The 2,886-nt window shown below is 42.6% G+C and overlaps 1 protein-coding gene across 1 annotated transcript; it reads right to left on the bottom strand.

Moving 5' to 3' along the window:
• Positions 1–528: 528 nt before the first annotated feature.
• On the bottom strand, positions 529–2,521 carry helt (helt bHLH transcription factor). Its single transcript, XM_024398249.2, has 4 exons — positions 2,306–2,521; positions 1,599–1,703; positions 1,271–1,367; positions 529–1,025 (listed from the first exon to the last, which is right to left on the bottom strand). The coding sequence occupies exons 1-4, from the start codon at positions 2,330–2,332 to the stop codon at positions 541–543; spliced, it is 714 nt and encodes a 237-aa protein (XP_024254017.1). The 5' UTR covers positions 2,333–2,521; the 3' UTR covers positions 529–540.
• Between the last annotated feature and the right edge of the window lie 365 nt (positions 2,522–2,886).

Below are 2,886 nucleotides of genomic sequence, written 5' to 3'. Positions count from 1 at the left end.
TTTAGATGTTGATGTATTGTTGTGAAGTATTATATGCTACTGCACTGTTGTAGCTTGTAACACAAGCATTTCGCTACACCCGCAATAAACACCTTCTAAATGTGTGCATGTGACCAATAAAATGTGATTTAATTTGATTAAAAACGGTTTGAATAAAAGCACCACACCCTTGGTTGGTTGAAAATAAGCTGTGAAAAAAAGTTAACTAGCCTATCCCTTTAAGAAATAAAAATATATATTTGTGTAGAAATGTGCAGAGCTCTTCTGTAATAAATTATTTAGAAGAATGAACAATTAGGCCTATTCATAATCAATAGACCAACGCTATTATACCATCAGGTTTTTAGGGAGGTTTTCACCAATTGATTAACAATGTACGTTATAACACCACAAGAAAACAACAAACTGTGGGAAATAAACATATACTTTTCTTTAAAAAAGAAAGATGTATTGTACAGAATACAATATCCACAATCTTTAAGTATTTATTATGAACACATATATAAATAAAGACAACACAAAATGGTAACCGGATTCTATTTACAACGCATGTTGCGTACTGTGCAAACTGAACGCATTTGCGTGCGGGTGGCCGTTGAAAAAGTTGAAGTAGTGATGGTCAAGTCCTTGCACTGGTGACAGGTAGCCACCATGGTGCTGTTGCGTCGGTGCGGAAAGCGGCACCGTTGGGTACGAGATGGTCGGGCTGCGCGCCGTGCTGTGCCAAGAGAAGTGTCCGGGTGGGCTCTGCTGAAACACGGAGTCGTTGGGGCTGTGACTCTGGAGTGACTCCGGGGAGGAGTGCAACTGGCACAGATAATCTGCCTGGTCTGGAAACGCTCCCAGTGAGCCGAACACCGGCTCGGTGGCGACCCGGGACTTGGACTGAAGAAAGGCCAAGATCCTTGCGTACTTGATGTCTTTGGTCTCAACCCTCTCCTCCGTGGTCAGGTAGTGCACCAGGTTCTTCATGCACTCGTGGTAGCCGTAGTGGAAGTAGTTGGCGAACTCCCCCAGTAGCTCACCTAAAAGGAATCCGAAGAAGGTGACGATTAGAAAACACACAGAAACTCCAATATTCTTTAAGCTATTACATTCAAATGTGAGCATATATTTACGATATAGACTACAGTGATGATGATTGATATTACGACGATAAATATGTCAACGAGACAGCCGGAATGGAGTCAAGGAAGGTGGAACAGGATACGGATGCGCTCTGGGTGAGAGCCCCGGGTCTGTGCGCTTTGGAGCGGACAGGAAAACGCACCCTTTTCTCTGCCTCGGGGGAAGTCTGCAGAGTGGAGCGCTCGCAGATACTGAACTGTCATCTCCAGAATCTCGGCCTTCTCCAGCTTTCCAGAGTTCTATCATCAGAAAAAAAATATATTAGAAAAATAATATTACGTCGTTTAAATACACAAAATCAAACAGATGGCAGACATTATGTAGGCTACGCTATTTGTCACGCATAGCAATGATTTAATAATGCAATAATAAGACATATATTTAGCCAATATAAAACGGTGAATAAGATAATATAGGCGATTGTTTATGAATTGTGAACAAGATTATTTAATTGTACAACTGCATGCTACCTGTTTCGCGCGCGCCATTGGCACGGTTTTCCCTAGTTCGTTTAGGCAGCGGTTGATGCGATCTCGTCTTCTTTTTTCTATTACTTTATGGGAGATGGGAGTTCTCTGTTGAAAAATAACAACGCAAATGATTAGACAAAGAAACATAATCAACAGTAGGCCATGTCTAAAGTGTATAGCTCTGGAAACCTAGAACAAAAAGCTGATTGAAACTAGAATGAAGACGAAACTACTTGGAAACCAAACGGCAAAGAGACGTTGCCTTGCCTTGCCTTGCCTAGCCAACTTGGTGCGCTTTGGTGCACTAGAGCGCAACAGCGCTACTGAGCATCACATGGGCCAAGGCAGGTGCCAAAGCTCAAACACAACCATGGAGTATGGCACTAATGTGCTTCGAACCGTCAATTATACTATTGCAGTGACAACTTCAGCCACTTTTCTTCTTTAAAATAATTATTTACATTTTTTGTCGTTTTTGCTAACTCAAATGTGTACTATATTGGTTACGCTAAAGTGCGCAAAAGCATAGTAGGCTATCCGATCAATTTCCATGGAACCAAATTTCGCCTTTGACTACACATATACATAATGATGGTACATTATGAGTACCAAAGTAAAATATTGTAATAAATATTCAAATAACGACTAGAAAAGGCCACGGTTTCCGAGTAGGTTTCCATCCCAGTGCGCAGAAGGGGAGCGCCTACCTTGCGATCCTTCATCTTGGATGCCATCCTTTAGCAAAGTGCCGATAAAGTTCTAACTCAAAATAGTAATGCGGTGAGGCAGTTTGGATGTGTTCCTTAGCTTGTAGACTAGGTAGACTGAGAGGTGAGCTGAGAAGCTGCCCCTTATAAAGCGATCATCCGAGGGACTCCAGCATTCATGGTCTAAATTATTCCGTAGGATTAAAGAGCAAGCTTCTAGTAAATGTGTGCATTTAGGATCAGTTAAAGAACAAGTAAAAAGTCTGAAGCCATCGGCTAGCAGGGGGGCAGACTTGCTTTGTTCATCCACGTGGCTGTTCAAAAGACATGCACGTGATTGCTTTTAGAATATTATTTGCATAGTAACAACCCAGGCGGGAAATGTGAATTGAGCGTTGGGTTCGCCTGATCCGACCAGGCGCAGTGCGCGCACTGAAAACAAAGCCGCCGAAAAAAGACCCCTCTTTTTTCCAACTCCCGTTTCTCACACGATCGCCTGTTTACAAATCCCAGCAAGCGAACTTAACTTCCACCCAAGCCCTGTCTGAGTTTTAAGGCCTGTCCAGTGCCATTAGAGTAAT

The sequence above is a fragment of the Oncorhynchus tshawytscha genome, linkage group LG34, assembly GCF_018296145.1.
Source record: "Oncorhynchus tshawytscha isolate Ot180627B linkage group LG34, Otsh_v2.0, whole genome shotgun sequence".
Classification (NCBI taxonomy): domain Eukaryota; kingdom Metazoa; phylum Chordata; class Actinopteri; order Salmoniformes; family Salmonidae; genus Oncorhynchus; species Oncorhynchus tshawytscha.
The sequence above is the reverse complement of the archived record's forward strand: the minus strand, read 5'-3'. Positions and strand labels throughout refer to the sequence as shown.